The sequence below is a fragment of the Anopheles coluzzii genome, chromosome 3, assembly GCF_943734685.1.
Source record: "Anopheles coluzzii chromosome 3, AcolN3, whole genome shotgun sequence".
NCBI classification, from domain to species: Eukaryota; Metazoa; Arthropoda; class Insecta; order Diptera; family Culicidae; genus Anopheles; species Anopheles coluzzii.
This window is the reverse complement of record NC_064671.1, coordinates 76,275,897-76,298,345: the sequence shown is the minus strand read 5'-3', so window position 1 is coordinate 76,298,345 and position 22,449 is coordinate 76,275,897. Positions and strand designations below refer to the sequence as shown.

Here is a 22,449-nt window from a genome sequence, read left to right as displayed (position 1 = left end):
ACATACTTTGAACGATTTTGTAACGGTTTTATCAACTTCAAATTATGTTTTTAACACTTTAATACAAGTGGAAACAAGTCTTGTGTAAATTGTGTTACATTTTCTTCAAAATTATTGTTTTATCTTTCTCGCAAGAAGCTCCTGCATTCACCACCATTCCATATTCACCAAATTAATTCCCGAAACTGCCACCGCGAGCGCTCGCGTTCAGCTGTCAACGTGACACATTCACCACACCAAAAAAAGGAAAATTGATGACTGGATTTGTGGTTGGTCAATAATGCTGAAAAGATCACAAATTACGTTTGTTTTAGCTTAAAAATAGTGTGTACATTGCCGTGTGAAGATAAAGTGCGTGCCGGTGGGCTCGTTTAAAGTCGTTTTTGTTTAGGTATGTGTTTTAATACGCCGTATTGGAGCGTTGTTTTCGGCTGGGAGAAGGTGCACGAAAACATTCCAGATGATATCAAGGGACCAGTGGACTGGCTGTTTTTACGATAAGCGTATAAAATTGGTGTTAAAAAGATAAACATGTTTGATTAATTCGTCTCCAGTTTGTTCACTACACTGCTTTTTATTCTGAATGTCATTAATAAACAGTCCGCATAGCTCCCGCTCGTAAAGGGCGTGGAAACGTAAACATCATGCACCTTGCCTCAAACCCTTGCCCCAAAACGACACTAAAACCTTGCTTCTTATCACTTTTCTGCAGGTACCCACAGCGGTAGGGCAGGTGCGGCCATGTCGTCGTCAGCAATTTTCATACTGGACGCGAAGGGAAAGGTGCTGATATCGCGCAACTACCGCGGCCACATCGATATGGGCGTGATCGACAAGTTTATGCCGCTGCTGATGGAGAAGGAGGAGGAGGGGCTCATCACACCGATCCTGCAGACGCCGGAGTGTACATTCGCCTACGTCAAGACGAACAATCTGTACCTGGTGTCGGTGACGCGCAGCAACGCCAACATAGCGCTCGTGTTCGTCTTCCTGCACAAGGTGGTGCAGGTGTTCACCGAGTACTTCAAGGAGCTGGAGGAGGAAAGCATACGGGACAACTTTGTCGTGATTTACGAGCTGCTGGACGAGCTGATCGACTTCGGCTACCCGCAGACGACCGACAGCAAGATACTGCAGGAGTACATTACGCAGGAGGGCCACAAGCTGGAGATACAGCCGCGCATCCCGATGGCGGTCACGAACGCGGTCTCGTGGCGCTCGGAGGGCATCAAGTATCGCAAGAACGAGGTGTTCCTGGACGTGATCGAGAGCGTCAACCTGCTGGCGAACGCGAACGGGAACGTGCTGCGGAGCGAGATCGTGGGCGCGATCAAGATGCGCGTCTACCTGTCCGGCATGCCGGAGCTGCGGCTCGGGCTGAACGATAAGGTGCTGTTCGAGAGCACCGGGCGGGGCAAGTCGAAATCGGTCGAGCTGGAGGATGTGAAGTTTCACCAGTGCGTGCGGCTGTCGCGGTTCGAGAACGATCGGACGATCTCGTTCATACCGCCGGACGGCGAGTTCGAGCTGATGTCGTACCGGCTGAACACGCACGTGAAGCCGCTGATCTGGATCGAGTCGGTGATCGAGCGCCACGCGCACAGCCGGGTGGAGTACATGATCAAGGCGAAGTCGCAGTTCAAGCGCCGGTCGACGGCGAACAACGTGGAGATCGTCATACCGGTGCCGGCCGATGCCGACTCGCCCAAGTTCAAGACGACGATCGGCAGCGTGAAGTACGCGCCGGAGCAAAATGCCATCACGTGGACAATTAAATCATTCCCAGTAAGTTGTTGTGCGGTGCAAAGCGTGCACAACCAATACACGAAACGTCTAATTTGTGGCTGTTTTTTGTGTGGTTCATTACAGGGCGGCAAGGAGTATCTAATGCGAGCTCACTTCGGCCTGCCAAGCGTAGAGTGCGAGGACAGTGAGGGAAAGCCTCCGATTCAGGTGAAGTTTGAAATTCCCTACTTTACCACATCCGGCATACAGGTAAGTGCGATCTTTTCACCCTTTCCCAAATGTGTCTCAATCGCTGCTAACCGATCGTTCCTTTGTAGGTACGGTACTTAAAGATCATCGAAAAGAGCGGATACCAAGCACTGCCGTGGGTGCGGTACATCACCCAGAACGGCGACTATCAGCTGCGAACGAACTAAGCGTCCCGCCTGTACGGTGCCTGTACTGTGACGAGAAGTAATTGTTAAGTTTCCACCCCCTCCATATCCCCATTATTTCATCTGCGCCGGGTGTACTAGCCGAGACCGGTGTGTGGAGTTGGCCGGGTCAAGGAACGGCACTCCATCCAGCAAGGTAGCATTGCGGTGTGCAGTATTAAATGTGGAGTTTTGTTTGCAGCTGTCCGTGTGTCTCGTAACGTTGTGGGCAGCTCCGGTCAAGCAAACATTAGAGAAGATTGCATCTTCCTATTTTCTAGTGATTTATATATGCTTTTTGTGTTGTTTGCACTGCTTTCTTCTTCCTCTTCCATCTTTGTAAAAGCTCCTCTTTCACCCATGTTGAGTTTTCCAGCACTCCAGTACATTCAAAATTTGTCGTTTTTTTTTTCGAAAGAGGTTTTAGCGTTTTGTTTTGTCAATCATTTCGTCCTTGTTTAACGCATTAGCCAACACAAGTGGATTTTATGTTTAACGTTAACCATCCTGTAAAACGAACATGTAGCACATAAAGTAATAAAGTAAAGTAAAGCGAGCGAGGTTCGGTGTAGAAAACTGGAAAGAAAATTCGCCATTAAACGTATTAAAAACAGTACTGGGTTGGCAGTTGCTGTCGGGAATGCTTTACTCCTTGATGGGAACGATCTGCGGCTGCGGTCATGTCCGTCCGTAACGAACCACGCGTCCCGGATAGTCCTTGCTACGGGAGGGCGCTTTGACTGGGAATCCAACACTTATTGTTCTTATAAGATTTGGTGTTTTGATTAGAAACGAATAAGAAATCGGCATTTTCTTTCTTGGGAAGGTTGTACGGGATCACGGGACCAAATGGGAACCTGTTTTTACACGTTTTTTTTTCAAAGCATTATTACACATATAAAAATTCGATTCAAGACTCAAAACGTAAGCATTGCAATGTTATGCCACACTGTGTTCACCCAATTTTAAACAAAAATAACAATAACTACATAATTTTGTGGCGAAGATTTTGCGCCCAAGAAATTTGGGACCAAGATCTTTGCGACCAAGATTTTTGCGACCAACATATTTGCGACCAAGATCTTTGCCACCAAGATCTTTGCGACCTAGAATTTAATCGAACAAGGATTTTTGCGAACAAAATTTTTGTGACCAATTATTTTGTTACCAATTATTTTGAGACCAAGATTTTTGTGACCATGAATTTTTGTGACCAAGGATTTTTGCGACTAAGATTTTAGCGATCAAGATTTTTGTGACCAAGATTTTTATGACCAAAAATTTTTACTCAAAATTTTCAGAAAACAAAAAATTCCTTGGTCACAAAAATATTGGTTGCAAAGATCCTTAGTCGCAAAAATCCTTGGTTGCAAAAATCTTGGTCGCAAATTCTTGGCCACAAAGATCTTGGGTGCAAAATTCTTGGTCACCAACATCCTGGACGCGAAATTCTTCGTCGCATTAGCGCGGGCCGCTTAGTGTTTGTCGTGCGCTTCAGCAAGAGAGTTTATTGCGAGCAGCCGGTCGAGCAGGGCTCCCGGCAGGGCACGGTACGGCTGGCGCGCGACCTAAGGTTTTAATGTGTAATTGTGCTCATCAATTTTTTTTTTTGTTATTTTGTACTGTATTATTTGTGATAAATAAAAATACCTGAGTGGCAAGACAATAAAGACACAACAAGATACAACAAATTTTGTAAAACATTTTGAATATTATCACCTTAAATGGGCAAAATATTCATTTTCGAAACAAAGTACCAGGCGTCTCCATTACTGGTTTATGCTGGAACGCCCGTTATTTTTCATGATAAAATCCAAGCTTCTATATCAACCCTGCCGAAACAGGCATAATTGGTTGTGCAGATTCTTGTTTAAGTTATTTGCCTTTGGCAGTTCATCTTGTCGGTATGCAAGTGTAATTAAAAGGCTTTTATTTCCATTTAAATTAATTCTCTTACTCTATCGTAATCCCAAAGCCTTTTCTACAAATCTACTGCAAACAATGATGATTCCTAGCCAATGTCTGACGACCAAAATTGCTACAAATAAATCGAATCGAACAATAATTCCATAAACGCCATGCTTTTCGAGCCGCTCGCCAATACACCTAGAGCAAATGAACCTCCAATTGAATGATGCACACAAGCACCAGTCCCATTAACGGACAGCATAAATCGATGCCACATGACACACACAAACACACAGAAAGACATACCAAGAACCTCGCAGCTCAATTTACCTCTCTCTCCCCCTGTATTCGAATCGTTAAACACCTTTAGCAATCGAATCCCGTGCCCCGTGTGACGATTTCAACTAGACGATGACAAGATTACCGAAGCTTTTGTGATCTGCGAAAGGGACAGGTGAGGCGGGGGAGAAAGCAGTAAAGTGCTGCTTCATCGCGGCTGCGGAAAAGCCCATTAAACGGAACGGTTATAATTACTCCGGTGCCTGCAGCTGAGCACGCATTTGATTTGAATGCTCATGCGCTCGGCTCGGGCAAATCGAATAACCGTCGCGTTGCGGAAGGATGTGTCTACGCCGCGGAACGCGCGGCCGATTTCGGTCGGTCTTGGTACGGGGGGGAAAGTGCACTAAGAAGATGGCATGCCTGCATGCCTGCGCCTATTATAAACATCTATTCAAGGTTCCTGCGCTCCGTTCGGCGCCGGAGACACACACTCAGTGCAACACAAACCGCTAACGCCGGCCGGAGACTTTGAGATTTTGCTTGGAACACTCTTCTTAGCATCGCGTAATAACGGCGTTTTAATATGCATAAATTATTGAATTATTCCGGTAGCCACTACGGAGGGTACCCAAACTGGATGCTGCTTTGGTTTGGCTGCGAGCGCAACAGAACCCCTCAGGAAGCCTCCAAGCACAAACCTCTAACGATCTCATACATATGCAAAGGCACCCCCGGGGAGGGATGGGGAAAAGGGTTTGCATGCAAATGGGTATATAAATAGACACACTCACGACCGTTCTCCGCTGGGTTAATGTGTTTCGGAAAGCTCAATAAATAAAATTTGGCTCGTTTTTCAGTGCCCACGCGTGAACGGTATGCGGGGAAAGCGCATTAAGTGCGCCCGGCATTACTTTACACTCTCTTTGTGTGTGATAGTTCAATGGATGAAAGAGAAGGGTTTCTTTGGGAGGGGTGGAGTAGTATATTTTGTGTGTGAGTAACAGATTTACAAGCGTGGCAAGTCTTCGATGGGTTGTTGAACTTGCAGTTCTTTTCCGTTTTTAACCCGTCTCTATCTCTCGCTCTCGGCAGCATCTGGTGAAACGATTGCAAAACTTAAACAGCAAATGATTGGACACCAGGGTGTGCAAAATAAACTGCCCTCGGATCGATCGTTCGTTCGTGGTGAAAAATCAAAACTTTTAACGAGTAACACACCGCCACCGTGCCATCAAGCTCGCAAACGAAATTCAAGCGAAAAAAGAGCGAAAGAGGGAACAACACTGCAAGGGGGAAAAAGGCGATACAACAAAGAAACTTCCAGCGTTCGATCAGATGTTTCCGATTCCTGCGAGGGCAATAAAGCAACAAAGCTGCTGCTGCCTGCTGGCGTTCGGATTGTCCGCTAAGAACACCGCACAACGCGACCGCAAGTCTGTTGGTTGGCGGGAAGTTGGCACACACACACACAGTACCGGGGAGGGGCAAGATTCGCCTGGACAAAAAGCTGTTTGCTTGTTTGTGGCAAGAACAGAAGCCCCGACCCAGTAGACACACAGGAACCCGCCCGCTCGCCCTCCGTGCCTGTGGGGCAGTTTGGTTTATGTTCGTTTGTTGTCAGCTACTTTGGTGCGCTGCTTTTATTGTTTAGTCTGCAGTCAGTCGCAGCAAGGGGGGGTTGGAAAAAGTTTGCCAACACGAGAGAGACAAAAAACTAACGACCAAAGCGTCTGCTTGGTGTAAAAGTTTCGGTGTGCTTTTTCTTTGCGGGGGCTTTGGTTTGCGCTTGTTATTTGCGCTTCTGCTGTTACTGTCTCGGTGCTGGAGTGATGGTGTGGCGATGAGTTTTCCCACGTACGTGCGCGGCAACTAGATGCAACTTCAAAAGTGGAAATCATTGTTTTGTGTACAATGCATCCAATGAATAATTATAGCATTGTATTTTCAATCTAAATATAATACGAAGAAACAGTGAGAACGCCAAAAATCCAAAATGAATGATAGTTTCATTCGAACGATGAATGTTGTAAGTGCAGCTGTAGTAACGCAACTATTTAAAAATAAATGGCAAATTGCCTGTATGATTTCATGTCGACGCTTGAAATAAAAGCAAATGTCTGAAGACTGCAAATTTAAAGCTCCAGGCACATAACACTTCTGAAACACTTAATAAATAAAAATGAATGACTAGTCAATCCCTAGTATATGACAGAGTTTTCTGAATATTTTGCCCTCATATTGTTGCTACGACGAGCGGATTACGAATTGTTTTATAATTATTTTCCCCAGAGATGTTCCATATCCTTTCGTGGCTGTTGGCAAACCAGCGTGTTGGTGCAAGTCAACAATCTGTTTCCTTCACCTGCGGTTTATTAATTTATTTTTTGCTGTCGTATAAACACAAGAATTTTAAGTGTTAAGTGTTCTCTTTTTATGAAATAAGTTGACGGATGACGGATTTTTACGTCACTCCGGTTCGGGATTTGTCGAAAGAGTGGCTTATCACCTTTCCCGTAGCCTCCAACGTAAGCTTTCGGAGAATAAAGGCACAATCAGCTTAGGCTTTAACCATACCAAACATTTGCTATGTCGCCCTCAGTTGGGAATTGCAGGAATTAACAACAATTACTAACAAGTTGTAGATGGATTTTTTCCCACTGATACCTCAACATCTGTTATATAGATCTCACTATTAGTTGACCTGGATGTCTGATGTCTGTCTGATGATAGTAACGGACTGGCAGACGAAGGCGCAAGATCGTGAGCGATTTCGGACACACCTGAGGTAGGCCAAGACCGCAAAGCGGTTGTAACGCCGGATAAGTAAGTAAGTAAGGATGATAGTGTTCTTATGTTTATGTTTCAAGAAATTTTTATATTCAACTCTTATATCAAACTTATATATCTGTCTTTCTGTCTTAAGTCCCTTTGTTGTTGTTGGGTCCGTTCCGCACTGAAATATGACTGTATCAGCTGGTTTCCTGTCCAAGTATCTCTGTTGCAAAGGATTGAGAGGATCCAGAGATGTTTTACGAGGATTGTATTTCGTAGGTCGCTGGGTCATCACTCTATTTTGCTTCCTTGATGACGACGATAGATGCACTCTATTAGGCCTTGCTAAGTTGAAGCACCGCCTCTCACCGCCATGAGTGTTCTATTCCATTTTAACATTTCACAAATTTGTCCTGTAGTGCAGTAACCTTATTTATTTTCTCATGGTAATCTTAAACTATCAGTGCAGGTTGTCAAATTTTAACCATACATACTATGGTAGACCCCATTTATAGAAGAGGTCTAGAAGGGTTTATACGAATAACTGTTATTGAATTGCCTAGCAATGTACTAAAAAGCGTAAATGTGTGTTTACTGCATGTTAAATGATGTTTCTAGCTTCAGATCCAAATCAGCAATTACTGCCCTTACGTTGAACGGCACAAGCTCGTCCATTCGTTAACAGTTCTAAAATCTAAAGTCTCGGACACGTGTTGTGTAAAACATTATACTCCCAGGTCAATGACGTTCGTTAAAGACTTTCGCAGAAGATATACTAGAGGAAGACAGCTACGGCGAATTCAACCATCCTTCTTCACATTCACTGTTCACTTCTGCATCTTGTAATGAGCTTTTCCTTTGGCAAACGCATTCCTGGTAGGATAGAAAGCGGTGGCATACTCATGCCGTAAAGCAAGCAAAAAACCACCATCAAAACATGCAGTTCACCAAACAGCTCAGTAAGATTGTGGTTCAATATTCTCCTCCTGGAAGTGTAAGAGCCATGGTGCAAATTAGAGGAGACTGACGCATATGGTTTATACCAACAGTTGATCTGATTGTTTGGGAGTCTAGACATTTTTGGAGAAAAACTTTGCCAAATACCCAGAATAATACCAATTTCAGTGCATCACGAGAAGCAGAGATCAATAGCCTAAGCTGCAGAATTGTTGTTAGTAAATGCGTCTTCTTGAATAGAGCCTGAATCATAGGATCATTGTAAAGTGTAAGGCATAATTTTAATATAAAATTCAAAACATTGTTTGATTAGATAATTTTAATAGATCATGCTGCTATAAACCAACTAGAAAACTCATTAAAAGCTTAAGTAATTTTTAAAGCTAATTTACCTGATTTTGAAAGCTGCAATGAAGACGAAAATAACTATCGATTGATTTATGGTCCCACATTTTCCCCTACCATTAGGAAAGCTCCGAAAAAAGTGGGAAGTCAATTATAGACTCTAACTCCAACTAGGGCTCTATCGAAACATTGCCCCACCTTTTGACTTTGCCCAAGAAAAATTGATTGGATTCACGAGCAGCTCGAAATTCGATTCACTTATGCAATCGCAAGATCAACCTCGCGCCAGTGAACGGGTGTGCATGTGATTCTGCTACCCGTAGCCTTCTGGTTGGAATAAAAGCTCACCGCAAACGGTTGGAAAGTCACAATTTCTTACCTAAATAAATATTTGCCGTTCGCCAAATGAGCCTCATTATCATGTGTTTGCCCAATCCCTACGACGTATATATGGCGCCGTTTCCGCCTTCCGTTGATTGCGGGAATAGAGAAGGGTCTAATGTAGCTAAGTGTGCCGGTGTGTATATCGGTGGGTTGTGGGAACTGTATCCCACTCCGTTCTCGGTTTTCCGCTACTACGATATGCGATGTAATTGCGCGCGCTTTCGATCGCTTCGCTCCGTGAACAACTGTACAAACAGCAACCATCCGATGGCAAGGTTGCTTACCGTATACGTGTGTACGTACGTGGCGCTTCGTCGACATGCAAGATGCAGCCGGAAATGTGTGACTTTTCGTGCAGCTTCTTGCAGACACTGACGGCAAACATAAACAGGGACACATACAGGGAGATGAAGGAGAGTGGGTTTAGAGACGAGATGACGGTGTACGTGACACGTGAACCAAGCTACAGAGGTCTGATCGTGTTGGGGTTTGCGTTCTCAACCGCGATTCCGCGGCTTCTGGGTGCATTTCATCAGCATACATGGGTACATGGGTAGACACGGGCCGCAACTAACGGCCACTTGAACGTGTACAGCAAATGCTTCACTCGTGCGTGGAGTGCTTGAAAGCTTGGCTAACGCTACTGAGACGGGGTATCATAGTTGCACTCGGACAAATTCGAAGAACTAGCACTAAGAGATTGAACTAATGCAGTAAAATGTTGAGCTTTTGATGGTTTGTTCAATTATTTCAATTTTTTTTGTGAAATGATAACTTGAATTGTAAGTTGCTCATATTAGCAATCATTAAAATTATTAATTTATTATAAAAAAAAAATTCTTGCAGATACAATTGTGATACAGCTGATCTCTAATCGATGTAACTACACGTTTGATTTGTAGTTATCAAGAATAAGTTTAATGTGCTCTGTGAAAGGTGTTACAGACCATAGCTTAACAATAGCTTTATGTACTTCATAGAAAACAGCTTTATGTTCTTCATAGTTAAAAATGTGTCCATAGTGATTCCTTGACTCTTTCTTATTGGAACTTTATATGATGGGGAATTGAATTCCATTGCACCCTTTTGACCAGTCTTGTTGGAAATTGCTTTAAGATTTGTCCAAAGAACGGTGCTATATAGTCCAATTCCCATCACATGAAGTTCATTTTCCGTATTAAAGAGTCAATAAAGTGTACCACAATTATGAGAACACCTGAAGAACCTTGTATGATGATTTAACACAGTACTAAATCTTGCAGAAGCTCAAAGATGCCATAAGAAATTCTATCTTCGCGATTATGGATCTGGTATTGAAATTGGTGATGTAACTGTAAAGTTTAAGGTATTCAAAACTGCACAAAACGGGTAACAGGATGTTGAGCGGACTGATTACGTATCTAGAACTATTTCAAGTTAATACAGTACTATGGATGACCTGCCACTGAAAAACAGAGCCTCGTTGAAGTTGACCCCTTGGGGCTAAAACTGCCTTTTTCCGAACAGGAAGTTGGCTCTTGCAAAGCTTAAATCCGGCTGTCATGCTGTAATAGCAACATTGACATGTTTGTGATATCGAAGGATTCTTTTTAACGTAATGTAAATTAAAAAAAAGTGCAAATAATATCAAGTTAGAGTAGTCATGAAAATATAAGTGGGCTACAGTGGGCTACAGTGGGCTACAAAAACCATGAAAATAAGAGACACGTGAAAAAACCTCGACACGACTAAAAAGTTATCCTACACCGTTAAACCATTCATAATTGCAATCAGAAATTTTACTTATCGATCAAGACATCTTCTTATTTGACACTACCTGAGATCGTAACAAAGACATTCCCTTGGCCGACAAGTAAATTTTCATAATGATATCTCTCCAGTTGAGAATCAATCTTCCTGCTGGATATTTCAGCTGGGCCTATGCATGACTACTTAGGGTCTCCACTGATCCGTAAATCCATCACTGTCAATCATATTGGCCTTCTTATAAGAGTGGCCCTATATTTTTAGCCAAATTATTTTTCTCTTGGGTATAACCACAAATGAGAGATGAGAGACAAATAGCAAAATAGTGAGAATTAACAACGCAATCTTAAGTACCAAAAACGAAATTATTATACAATAGCGCGAGGTTTTATTAACAGCTCAGATGTCACAAATAATGACAGCTGTTGAAAAACATGTTGAATGTTTTGAATAATGCTGTACACACTGAAAAGTGAGCCGGAAACCAGTGTATTGCTATCAATTATTCTGAATGTTCTTTTGTAATGGTGTTTACTTCGAACATACATTTCAGTTTTTACTTCTAGGAGATTCACAATTCCTTGTAATTTGGGCCGTTCAACGAACTGGTGAAACAAGCTTCCAAGCAAACCACCATTTGCTCTGCAGAGTTTGATGCAATTTCATCCCCTTCCAAACAAACTGCCCACCCAGACTGACCGACCGGTTTCGTCTTTCTGGTTAATAAAATAAGCGCCAGCAGTGTGCGTTTCCAACTACTTGTCGGCCGGAAAAAGGAAGCAAGCTCGTTTCTAAGTCCGCATGTTTACATCCCAGCTGAGCTGATTCCCGCAAAACTACGCCGCAACTCCGGGTGCCACGGTGTGCGTCAGGGTGATGACCTAAATTGGTTTCCCTTCCCTCCTCCGTCCCCCGTTCGCCTTGTTTGTTTCGGTACGCTTTTGGAACGGAAAACCTCCCAGCTACTTCAAGGGAGGGGAAAAGTTACAAGGCACGCGCGTGTATGTGTGTGCTGCAGCTGACCCCTGAAGGGTGGGCCGAGGAAAACAGGCCGGCCCCGTTGAATGGTTTTATCTGATTTTAACTTTTGCTATCGTTATGGCATTACCACCCTGTCCCTTTGGCTTTGGCCATCCGAGCCACCAACGGCAAAACAACGAGTAGTAACCGGCCCGAGGGAGCGAGATCACTATATTGTTAGTAGCTTGCTAGCGCCCAAACGACGAGCATTTGATTCGCCTTTGCGTTTCGGTGTGTGTGTGTTTTTCTGCAATGCTGGCAGCAAGAAGTAAATACTGCAAATACGGGGAGGAATGGCCCTGGGAAATGGTAAAGCTTTTTCGCCGGCACGAGTTTCAGATAATGGCATCCAATGCTTGATATGCTCGGTGCGGCTAATGTGTGTTACCGAGGTTTTTCATTCAACTCAGCACTCGTCCACACGTCTAAAACTTCCCCACTCCCCCCCCCCCACTGATGTAGCACTCCATCAGCAGTAGGAGAGGAAAAAGTTTAGCTGCCGTAAAGAGTGCGGGTACCACTCCCGGGTGCAAATGTGAGTGCGAAAAACTCAACCAGCAACAGAAACCGATTGCGATGGCAAAGGGGCAAAGGGGTCTGCAAAGCCAGCCTGGTGCCGGCACCCCGAGGTTCGACATAATGCTCACAATTGACATTACACTCGGGCGAAATTTTCCATTCACCGGGGCGAGAAAAGCCGTTCAATTAAGCCGTTATTTTATGAGACTTTTCATCCGTTTTTAATCCTTTGACCAAACTTTGCAGTCAGGAGCGTTTTTAATGGCGCGCACCGGTTTGCTGCAGCAAGCGGTACAGAGCTTTTGGGGACGTACCGATGTTGAACATGCTGTCATCGGTGTGAGGGTGTGTGTGTGTGTGTGTGTGGGAGTGAATGGATAGCGAACTCATCGTCAAAGTCGTACGGCAACCGACGTATGAAGTAAATTTCGAGCGATAAAGCTCAGTACAAATGCAACGATAAAGTCAAGCAATTAGTGTGTCTTTGCCGTGCAGGGGACGCGCGGCCTGGTGTGTATGCAAATTTTGAAATTAGCTCGCAAGCTGCTTTGAGCTTTATGACCTTCGTTTTGGGAGAAAAGTCAAAAGAATAGGATAGCCGTTTTGGTGTGTCGTGAGTTTGTGATTCGTTTCAGTCGTTACGATTTACGATGCAATTGCATGAGTAAAAGGAGCAGAGCTTTGAATCAGGTTAGTTGTTGACATTTTAACAAATCTCTGATATTAAACACACGATGGTTAACAACTTCTGAATAGATTAATTAGTTTGTTACTGGGGCAACAAATTCAAACAATGATCGCATTGTCGACACTTGTTGTGCATTGAATCACGGGAGGATCGATCGCTTATGCACAGATAGTAACCAAATGGGTAACTAGAATGTAGAATGTAATGAAACTTTTACTGTGTTTTGAAAGAATGCAAGAATTGTGTTATTCAGAACGATTCACAAGTTGTTTGTTTTTCGCCAACTCCGCAAGTTTATGGAAACCGATCGAAGGTAAGGAGAATGAAGCATGTTGAAAACAGTCTTAAATTTTTTTATCATATTTCAGTTCCTTTATTACAAATGCGCGTAGCTGTTAAAAAAAAGGATTTTAGAGAGTAGAGTAGAGCATGCATGTTCTAGGAGACGTTGGGACGACCTACGGAAGCTTCAAAGTTGGAAGATAGGTGTCCTGTTTTAGGTGTCTGCCACTGTAGGTCCACTTGTATGGAAATGCGATGACAACATTTCTACAATAAAGCTAGGGTAAATGTACCAGTATTGGGCAGGTTAGTGCAGCAGTTTCACAAAAACTGCTCGTACACTTACAATGTTTATTACTTTTCATGAAAGTGACATTAGTTTGAACGATAAACTATCATATTATGTTGTGCTGTTTTTTATTTGTCGATTTAAATGTATTGTTTAGAGATATTCTTGAAAATGCAAACACTGTTTTTGTTCCCATTTTCGGCAGGTTGGTCCTAGTTTAGGCGGGCTGTGCTCTTATTTTCGGCAACGCGAATACGGATCGGTAAATGTTTTAATTAATGCCAATAGGTAGACAAAAATGTTTAAAACAGTTTTACACTCTCACTTTCCTAAGATTGGTGTTAAAAAGTACTTAAATTATTAATTTTATGTTGCCCATTTTGGGCATTTTGCTGGCAATTTTTACAGTCATTTTGATTTGAGCCACAAACAAAGTAGGCATTGGAGATATGAGACTGACGGCTATAGAGTCCGGCTCCGACTGGCTCACAAATTATAATTTTGCCTTCAAGTTATTGGATTATTTATAATGAAATTTGTGATATTTGATACAAGAAATGTGGATTTTTGTGTCGACATACGCCTTTTAGTGTTCGAATCTAGTTTTAAATGAATATTCTGCCAAATCAAAAGTGTGTTATTGTTTCAAGTTTCGGCAGGAGCCCACAGCATTGAACTGTCAAAAATCAACATTTACCGCGTACCTATTTTCGGCATCATTTAAAGTGAATAATTACTTGTTTTTCGTGATTTTAGAATTCCAAGCGGGCTAGAATAACTGCTGCAGGCATAGAATCTTTCATAAAAACCACACTTTAATTGTGTTAGTGCTCTGGTTCTCTTAATAATGAAACCTGCCGAACTATTGGCTGACAGCAAATCTGCCGAAAAATTGTGAACTCTGTACATTTTGTTTGATAATTTTATAAATATGCAAGGACTTCATATCTTCTTCTTTTGGCTCAACAACCGTTGTCGGTCAAGGCCTAGTGGGCTTTGGCTTTCAGTGACTAATTGATTTCCCCTCATAGCAGGATAGTCAATCCTACGTATGGCGGCACGGTCTATTTGGGGATCGAACCCATGACGGGCATGTTGTTAAGTCGTACGAGTTGACGACTGTACTACGAGACCGGATACTTGGTATATGAAGAACAAATGAGTTTATCTCTATTTAAAAAATATGGGTGGAGACTACTTTCAACGCGTTTTTGTGTAATTTCATGTGTTTAGTTACCCTGCCGAAAACAGGTACACTGCCGAATAGTGGTACAGTTATCCTACTACCAATATGTTTCTTTTAAGGGTACATGGGTCATGCCAGTCTATACAGACTTTCGAGATATATTAGGCAGCCGGATAGTCAATCCTTGCTTAGAATGACGGTCCATATGAGGCTTGAATCCAGGATGGGCATGTTGTTAAGTCGTCCGAGTTGACGATAATAATTCTGGACCACTAAATCTAAAAAAGAGGGGTCAGAATCTTTTTCAGGACCGTTATGGAATCTGCATCAGTTCAAGAACCAGTATGGGTTTGAGGTCAGTTCCAGTACCGGTAGGTACATGTTCTAGGATCTGTATGGGATCAGGATTATTTCCAGGGCCGGTATGGGTTCAGTATAAGTTCTGGTATGGGTTCGGGATCAATTCCAGGACCGGTATAGAGTCAAGTTCATTTACGGTATGCGATCGGGATCAATTCCACGATCGGTTTGATGTCAGGATCACTTATAGGATAGGTAAGGGGTTACGATCAGTTCCAGGACCAGTGTAGGTTTAAGACTACTTCTAACAGAAGATCGACATGCGACAATCAGATCTATAAATTCCCAGGATCGACATGCGTTCGGGATCGGTATGGATTTTGAATCAGTTTCTCTTAATGTATCCTTTGGAGTTAAAAATAACTAATATCATTAAATATTACGAAAATACTTTAAACCTGTTTTCATGGTTGCACAATAATTGCTTTTTGATTTCGTTTTACTTTCAATCGGACAACGAACAAATTTCAATTAGTGAGAGGCAACACTCTCTCAGCAATCAAATTACATGGTGCCGTAAACACACTAACCCTCCACATACAATGCTCAACGTAGGATCGATTGATTCTGAAAACAAGTTAATCATGCGAAATTGATTTGAAACACTGACCTACAATCAACATAAACACACGCACACACACAAGCACTTACTGACCGTACCACAGTTCCAATGGCTTCTCCCCGGCGCGGGCAATAGCATTCCAACCGAGGACCGACCGATTAATTGCAGCTGATTGAAGTAAAATGCAAAAATAAATTACAAAAAAACAGCATCACCCACACCCTGTTTTGCTGATAGTAATTGTTATTTTTTGTCTTTTGGTTCGCCACTTTGCATTCATTCCCTGATTGGTGGTCCATTCGGAGGGCATTTGAAGCATCGGCAGCTAGGGCGAACACGCGTCGGTTTGATTGTTGTTTGTTCAAACGGCTATCATTCCTGGCTAGAATATTATTTTTCCCCGTGTGCTACTGTTGGGGCTGCAGTTAGGTATCTGGGTTTGAATTGAAACGTCTCTCAATTCTCCATCTGGAATTCCCTCCATCCCCTTTTACCCGGCATTGGGGTCGATGGGATCGAATTGCACGCGGTTAAATCATGCGGACGGAAGCGCTTCAGCTGAAAGTGGTAAAACAATTTAATTTCCTTCAAAAGTCAATCAAAAATCAACTCCCGTTTGATGTGGTAAGCGCCCGGGTGCCCTTCCCCCTGCGCAAAGTGCTATCTCCCACGTAAATGGGATTGAATGTAATGTTATGTGTGTGTGTGAGAGTGTGTGGGCGCCTCCATCCACCCACCTCGGTTGAACGTGGGAAAAAGGGATCCCTTCCATTTTCCCATTCCGGAACCGGAATAAAAGGATTAAGAGATCAAATCGGAAGCTTTTCGCAGCATTGCCGGGTTTCAAAACCCACCTTTTGATCGAGAACCCGAAAAAAGGGAAGGTGAAACACAAACAAAAAACAGCCAAAGAGTTAAGTGTGAGGTAATAAATATGTATAAAACTTGAGAGCAGATGTGTAAGCGACAGGGAAAGAGAGAGAGAGAGGGGGGAAAACCGTTCGTTCCGCTGATCAAAAGTGGCTGCTCTCTGCTGAATGAGGACAATAAATATTTATCACCAAACTGTGAAAATGGCTTGTAAAACCGGTGTGTTGGCAAGTCGAGTAATAGCAAGCTTCCCACGTGGAGCATCCTCACTTTGAAATGTCGCCAATGGTTTTATTTTCAGCGGGAGCACACTTAAACAACCATTTGAATAAAGAAAACGTATCAGGGAATGAAATAATTGAACTTGTCTCGTGTCTTGCATTACAAACGCTTGAAAGCGGGAAAAACGCTATGAATGGGAAATTCGCCATTAAGTCGTCGAGCGTTACATCGAGCACCGCCCAGAAAGGATAAAAAAATAAAAGCAAGGAAAACCTTGTGGAAACCCCATTTGCTTTGCTCTCATCTCTCCCTGCCAATCAATGGGCTGATAAGAAGTACTACTGCTTTTCCCTTGGAGTGAAAAGTTCATCTTCGTCTTTTGTAGAGACAGCCGAGCTATTGCTTGCAAGGAGCAAGGTGTGTGTTTGAATGTCTGTGAAGTGATAATCACGCCGGACGATCAAATGGAGTTTCAATTGGCCCCAGCGCTGCAATGGGTCAATCTGATCGATCGTATTGAATGGTAACGGAGACTGATAGGAAGAAGGGGTTAAACGTGACTGCACAGTAGGGCCGAAGTAGTGGACATAATAATGCGGGCATTATTTTTAGGCAACTGAAATTGAATAGAGAGCTGTCAGCTATTTCCTCCTTGTTTTTTTTATGTCATTCACTAGTTTTCATGTAGGGTTTAAATTTATCGTTTTTTTTTATTTTGATTTTTAGTTTTATATTGTAAACCTTCATTGTTGCATTGTTGTTGCAGTGGTCGAGTGATTTTTTGGTTGATCTTCGTTCTGTTAAAATTTGATTATTTTTTCCTTCAATGACATACATCTTTTGTATTTTCAAAAATTTTGTTTATTTGTTTTGTTTAAGATTTAATGCTTTTAAAGATTTAACTTAGATTTTGGTTATATTCTCATGTATTTGTTCTCTTTTATGTTCTGTTTTTCTATATTTTTTGTTTTTTCTCTGTTTCTATTTTTCTCTTTTTTGTTATGCTTAGTAAAATAAATCTGTTTGCTTTCATTAACGTTTTCAGATATGTGTATTTTTTACATTTCTGATTTTTTGTGTTGATCATTAAATTTTTGATACAATTTAACTTTTATATCAAAACTCTTTGTTGAAGATTTGTTCTTTTGATGTTTGCAGAACATTTTAAGGAGTGTATGAAACATGACAAAGTTGGCATATATGCAGTAATACTCTTATTATCAATTATGCTACGACCAGCTCCAGGAATAAAAGTAACCAAAAACACATTGTTTATACTTTCAAAATGCAAGAAACCGTTTACTTAAAGTTAACAAAAATTGTTTTCAAACAGTACCTGCAGTTTTTAAACTAATCTTATTTAGTATATAAAAGTCCTATCTTTGCCCTTACATGATACCACTGTGCAACTCGGACGTCGACAACTGTCCTGCAAACGAACGATGGCTGATGTAGGCCAACTGAAATGAACTGAACTGTAGTGAGTGTTTCAAACACTGCCAACGACAGTGACACCAGCTCCAGCGTTTCGCATCCCATTCTTCCCCTAGAAGTTGTCCTTAAACCAAAAGACGAAAGGATTTCGCCTAGAAATAATTCCGTACCGACGCAGCCAGAGTAGCAAACTCATTAGCGCAAATGCTTTCCTATCCCGACGCAAACCCGACGGCATACATCTTCGGTAAACATCATTTAGATGAGGCGCGATAAAGCATTCCGATTCGAAGCCGAGGCGGGTGGCGGGTTTGGCCGGCACAGGGATCGAAACCGTTCGAAAATTTATGCACAGCGCGCGAAAGGTAAAATTGAGTACCCTTTTCCAATTTTCTCGAATTGCTTTCGTTCATTGACCACCGCCGTCGGGTCCATGCTACGTTCCGGTTGATTTTTGCGCCGCTTGGCCAACCAGAGGCATACACAAGCACTCGTGCACCTTTTTTTGCAGAAAAAAGGGTTGCGAGATTTGGTGAGCACATTAGAATACCCGAAATTATAAATGCACCATTATGAAGCGATACTCTTATGGGAAGAGGGTTATGCGATAGGGATACTCTTTTTTCTTCTAACACGTCCACTTCGCTTCGTTTCTTTGATTTGCGTTCTCTCTGTTTCGCGAAAAAGCAGAGCGGATCGTCACGGATTCAGGCATCAATAATAAATGAGGTACGGTTTATAGGGGTATCGATACAGATTCATGGAAGGATTGGGTTGACCTGAATGTTTTTTTTTTTTTGTGCGGTGGTGTAGAGTTTTTATTTACGGATAGGTTTGTCAAACATTGCGTGCGTGAGCTTGGAGAAGCGAATGTAGCACGCAACGGTAAATCTTGGATCTTGTGCTGTAGATAATAATTTCGGAGAAAACATCTCTATGTGTAGCGCAAGAAATGGTTTGATTTCTAGGGACTCGTTTGATATGCTTTTCGATGGGGTAAAAGTAGAACAATATATCTAATTTTGCGTGTTTTGGATGGGCGTTAGAATGCGCTCCAGGGTGCTTTTCAGGATTTATTGAACCGGTTGACTCAAATTTAAACACGAATAGAACAAAATAATTCTTGAATGTCTATGATTTTACAGCTTAAAATGATACGGTCAATTTAAATTTAAAGAAAGAATGATGAAAACATTTTTAACAGCATTGTCAAACATTTTTAATCCTAGCAATTCAATACCACAAATATGCATCCCAATCTTAATCTAAAAATATATTTTCCTGAAGCATTTTTTGATCGAACAAGATGTTCCTTTAATATACAGTGAACCTTCTCTTATTTGACACCTCTCCAATTTGAAAAACCTCTCTTATTTGAACATTTTGCACAATCCCTTGATTTCCAGTACATTTTTGTTCCTCTAATTTGGAAAACCTCTGAAATCTGTGTCCCTCTTATTTGAGTATGATGTTGCCATGGTTATTGAAAGATGTATGCTCAAATTGGCAATCGTGTGCTCAGTTTCCTATAGCAACAGTTAAGGCTGCATACTAAATGTTCTGTCTCTTTCTTGTCTTGTATGGACCTTTCATTCACTTTCAACCTCTGTAATTTGAAAACCCCTCTTATTCGACAGTCCCATCGCCTCTCAAATAAGAGAGGGTTCACTGTAGTTTTTTTTACAATTTTATTTTTATCTTAATCATTCTTTGTCGTAGTAAGATCGCTTTTTTCATTTATTTTAGCTTATTTTATATAGAAGATATAGATAAAGAATCTAAATTCTTTTTATCTGTCATTATATTCAAAAATCTTGTATTATTTAAACAGTTTCAAAGTAGTAGAGGTAATGTTAATTATTTTTTACATGGAGTTGTCTTAATCAGTGCTGCAAAATGTCACTGTCAATGTCATAAACAAATCTGACTGAAACAAAATCCATATCAGCGTCACGTACTCAATTGTGATAATCAGAGATGATACTCAGAATGGTTGGTGTGACATGCTTTATGACATTTTTACGACCATCGTTTGGTCAGTCACTATGTCACGATTTTTTTTACTGTGATCAGCTCAGACATATCACTGACATAGTCATGACAAACTTCGGCTGAAACAAAAAAAATGTCAGCGTTACAAGCTCTACTGTGATGATCACTCAAACAGTTGTTGCGACCATCACATGCTTGGAGACATTTTGTGCAACCAATTCTTGGGCAGTCACTTGGTCACGACATTTTCAGTCGGTGATCATCGCGATGGTCACGGGAGATATGCATTGCGTGCGAGTGGTTCCAAGAAACAAAAAGAACATGTTTTCTCGCTCTGTTTGACCCGACAGATAATCAAAACAGATAGAGGGAGAAAGCATGCTCATTTTGTTGTTTGAGCCCACGCGCCAAGAATATTCCTAGAATGTCGTGATTATCGCCGACAAAAATGTCGTGACCAAGTTAGTGATCAAAAGTTGGGTGCTAATCAAAATGTCACCAAGAAGGTGATTGATTCTCCAACTGTTTGAGTATCGTCACTGATCATCTCAGTTGTGTACGTGATCATGATGAAATCATGATTATGCTTGCGCCGGCATTAAGCTAAGCTTGTCAGTCAGAGTATCACGTTGGACTCAAGAATTCACATGTCGTGTTCAGCATGTCATGACGCACTATTATTGACTATCAGCAATGAGCATCAAGCTACCACGCATATTTTCATTGCTTTGTAGGTGAAAATCTTGTCATACTCATGACATTTTGCAGCACTGGTCTTAATACATTGAATTTTTTCTTAATTATTTATTTATTGTTTTATTTTTCTAATTATTTTGTGCAGTAATGTAATAAAGTATAGTGTTCTTCTTTAACTTCTTATTTATCTGCTCAATAGTGGTATTTGCTTAGCTTCTAAACATTTTTTTAATGTTATTTTTGTTCTAGTTTATAAAATGTAGGTTCTTTTATTTCTGATTTATGTGAGATTCTTTTGAAAATCTGTGCATCTTTTAAAATGTGTGTTCTCTTTTTAATCCTAGCTTTGTTCATCAAGTCAAATGTTTCTACCGGCCATTTTCATGTTTTTTTCTATTAGATGGATACATTAATTATGAGTTGGAGTAAAGAAAACTTGTTTGTTCGATTTCCTAATCCAATCTGATTTATTTCTACAATTATCACTAGCTTAACTTAATGCTTACAATAACTTACGAATCCCGATCAATTATTATTATCAAGCTGTTATAATTATTGATTAAATGTTACAGTGGTTTTCTTATCTTATCGTTTTCTTACCTATAACAGTATTTAGAAGATAATAATATCTTATTTTATGTATAAATTTTGTTTTTTGATATATTCTTAAAATTCGAAAACCAATAAAAACGTTCAACTTCTAAAACATGATTGTGTTTTTTTATGTCTTTTTTGGTGTTCATATTTTCTACTACTGTTCTTAAAGATATAGAGTGAAGCTGCTAAAAGCACGTCATGTTATTATTTTGTCCACACACACCGTCTTTCACCGTCTTCCTGCTATCTTTAATCATTACATTTTATGTTGTACGCGATCCAACACGGAAAACACGATACGAACGATACTTTCATTGAAACCCTTCCGCTTCGCAATCCATTATCCAAACCCTGCACACTCAATATCAAACGCACCATCTGACGTACCCACGCCACCCGTTGCATTCGCATTGGGCAAGGATTTACGAGCTTCTGCTTTTCGACAAGCTAATTTCCTTGGCAATTATTATGCAAATTTATTGTTCTTATTAAATCCTTTCGGGGCCTCCCTACGCGGTTCGGCACGCTGGTTTACAAGCAACGGGCCGAGAGGCTAGCAGGCAAAACACATGCACCCCGTGCCAGTGGGGTTTTGTGTACGCTTGCCATACAAAAAGGGAACCCATTTTATTGAAGCAGGAGTTGCAAGTGAAAATATAACGAAAAAAAAGCAACCAAATCCCCAATTTCACTTCATCGACCAGTTGCCGCTGAAATGCAGGGAAATGGTACCGTACTACGAAAATTGGTCGCTTACCGGGTTGAAGAATTGGAGGTTTATTCGTGGATTTTTGCTTTTTTTTAAACTGCTTTTGTGCCGGGAGTGAAAATTTATCGCATTCCATCGCCGATAAACGCTCGTCCCGATTGGCGTAATGGTTTTTAAGGTCCTTTGGGAACGATTGGAAGCGTTGGGCTTTCTTTGCTCGAGGAAGTGCAAACCGAAGCTTGCTGGGTGGGAAAGAAATGCGGAGCACAGGTTCGACCGTATTTCAAACGTTTTTCCTAGCGTTACTGCGTTTTATTGGCACGCTGTCGGAGGGGTGGAAAGCCGCCTTTGTCGAGCGTCGAGCAGTAATGTACGCTTTTCCAACGAGGCAGAAGCATTTTTTCGGCGGTTTCAAACAAATCCGCTCCCCAAAAATCGAACGCTTTTACATGCATGTCGACCCGCGTTTC

General features: G+C 41.6%; 1 protein-coding gene across 1 annotated transcript; it reads left to right on the top strand.

Annotated features, from left to right (window-relative positions):
• The first annotated feature begins 221 nt into the window (after positions 1–221).
• LOC120957819 (AP-1 complex subunit mu-1) lies at positions 222–2,716 on the top strand. Its single transcript, XM_040380194.2, has 4 exons — positions 222–391; positions 713–1,785; positions 1,870–1,995; positions 2,064–2,716. Exons 2-4 carry the CDS (start codon positions 742–744, stop codon positions 2,160–2,162), a joined length of 1,269 nt encoding a protein of 422 aa, XP_040236128.2. The 5' UTR covers positions 222–391; positions 713–741; the 3' UTR covers positions 2,163–2,716.
• Positions 2,717–22,449: the final 19,733 nt, after the last annotated feature.